We start from the raw sequence: 2,105 nt of genomic DNA, 5'->3' as shown, positions 1-2,105 counted from the left end.
CTCCGGGGTGGTGTCTGGCAGGTTGTCCCATCAGCCGTCACGGGGAGGCAGCTGAGAGAAGGAAGCACAAAAAAGGAAACCTGGGTTCGGGGTAAACATCTGGCAAAGCGCCTAGCGCCAGTGGGTATGTCTACACTAGAAAGTTAGTTCGAACTAACGGACGTTAGTTCGAACTAACTTTCCTTGGCGCTACACTAGCGCTCCGTTAGTTCGAACTTAATTCGAACTAACGGAGCGCTTAGTTCGAACTAGGTAAACCTCATTTTACGAGGACTAACGCCTAGTTCGAACTAGCTAGTTCGAACTAAGGGCTGTGTAGCCCTTTAGTTCGAACTAGTGGGAGGCTAAGGCTTCCCAGGTTTCCCTGGTGGCCACTCTGGCCAACACCAGGGAAACTCTATTGCCCCCCTCCCGGCCCCGGAGCCCTTAAAGGGCCACGGGCTGGCTACTCACTTTGTGCCAGTTGCAAGGCTGCCAGCACCCGTGCCTGCACAGCCTGCACCTGCCACAGGATGAGCCAGCCATCCGAGGGCTCCCAGCCCTCCACTGCTCCCCACGACCAGCCTGGCGGCTCCCGGGAGCCTGCCCGGGGGCGCAAAAGGCGGGCGCCCGCCTGGTCAAGTGCGGAGATCGTGGACCTCATCGAGGTTTGGGGGGAAGCCTCAAATGTCCACGATCTCCGCACTAGCCACCGGAACGCGGCCGTCTACGGACGCATGGCTGCCAGCCTGGCCGCCAGGGGCCACCAGCGCAGCCGGGAGCAGGTGCGCTGCAAGATTAAAGACTTGCGGCAGTCCTACTCCCGGGCCTGCCTGCCAGGGGCTGACCCGGAGGCCTGCCCCCACTTCCATGCCCTGGACCGCATCCTGGGGCCTCATGCCGTCCCTGCCCCCTGGGACGTGATTGACCCCGGGGCAGAGGGACCGCTCCTGGACACCGAGGAGGAGGAAGAGGGCTCTGAGAGCCAGGAGCCTGCCGCCAGCCTTCCCAGGACCCGGGACCCCCGAGGCACCCCACAGAGCCGCTCGCCTGCATCATCAGAGGCCGGGGAGGCGTCCACCTGTGAGTACCCTCGTGTTCCCCTTATGTGTACGGGGGGCTGGGGCGAGAGGGAGCCCCGGGACCGTGCGCCTGGGCCTTGCCCACTACGGAGCAGCAGCTGGGGATCCTGCAGGGGCCCTGGCCTTGCAGAGGGGAGCTGGGTTTCACACACCTGGGCCCCTGGGGTAATTGACCGCTGGTCTTCTTGCACCACAGCTGCAGCACCGGGGACTGCAGGGCGCACCACACCGCCTGCAGCAGCCGCCCGCGCCCGGGCAAGCAGGACAGCCAGGAACCAGGAGGACTACCAGAGGCGGCATCTCCGGTTCCTGGACCGACAGCTCCGTCTCCAGGACCACTGGGTCCAGGAGGACCTCAGGCTGCGCCAGAGGAGTCTGGAGGCCCTGGAGGAGCAGGGCCGTGCCCTGCGAGGCCACCTCCAGAGCCTGCTAGACCGCTTTCCATTTCCTCCTCCCCCTGCTCCCCCTCTTGCTCCCCCTGCTCCCCCTGCTCCTCCTGCTCCTCCTGCTTCCGCTCCTGCTTCCGCTCCTGCTTCCTCCACACCCCCTGTCCTCTCTGCCCCCTCCTCCACAACCATTCCCCACCGACGCCCCCGGACCCGCAGTGTGGCGAGACGGGAGAGGCACCCAGACTCCCACCCCTGAGCTTTCCTTTCCCTTCCTCCCTTCCCTCCCCTCCCCTTCCAGCTCCCTCGTCCCAGGTTTCCCCCTCCCTTCTCCCACCTTCATTCCTCCCTCCCCCACCCCAGTTCTCTGAAATAAACAGACGTTTTTGTTGGAAAAACAGGTGTCTTTATTGTACAGTAGATAGGGAGGGGAAAGGGGAAGGGGGGGGTAGGGTGGAAGAAGGCCCCGGTGGGGCATGCAGGGAGAGGTCAGTCCTCCTCCTCCTCCACCTGGAAGCTGTCCCGCAGGGCTTCCCGGATCCGGATGGCCCCCCGCTGGGCTTCCCGGACGGCGGCGGTGCGGGGCTGACCGTAGTGTCCAGCCATGCGGTCAGCCTCAGCCATCCAGGCTGGCAAGAAAGCCTCCCCCTTCCGCTCA

The 2,105-nt window shown here is 64.5% G+C and overlaps 1 protein-coding gene across 1 annotated transcript; it reads left to right on the top strand.

Annotated features, from left to right (window-relative positions):
- The first annotated feature begins 257 nt into the window (after positions 1-257).
- On the top strand, positions 258-1,876 carry LOC142830816 (uncharacterized). Its single transcript, XM_075938156.1, has 2 exons — positions 258-1,062; positions 1,258-1,876. The coding sequence occupies exons 1-2, from the start codon at positions 513-515 to the stop codon at positions 1,704-1,706; spliced, it is 999 nt and encodes a 332-aa protein (XP_075794271.1). The 5' UTR covers positions 258-512; the 3' UTR covers positions 1,707-1,876.
- Positions 1,877-2,105: the final 229 nt, after the last annotated feature.

Source organism: Pelodiscus sinensis, chromosome 10 (genome assembly GCF_049634645.1).
Source record: "Pelodiscus sinensis isolate JC-2024 chromosome 10, ASM4963464v1, whole genome shotgun sequence".
Lineage (NCBI taxonomy): Eukaryota > Metazoa > Chordata > Testudines > Trionychidae > Pelodiscus > Pelodiscus sinensis.
This window is presented reverse-complemented; position numbering and strand designations above follow the sequence as displayed.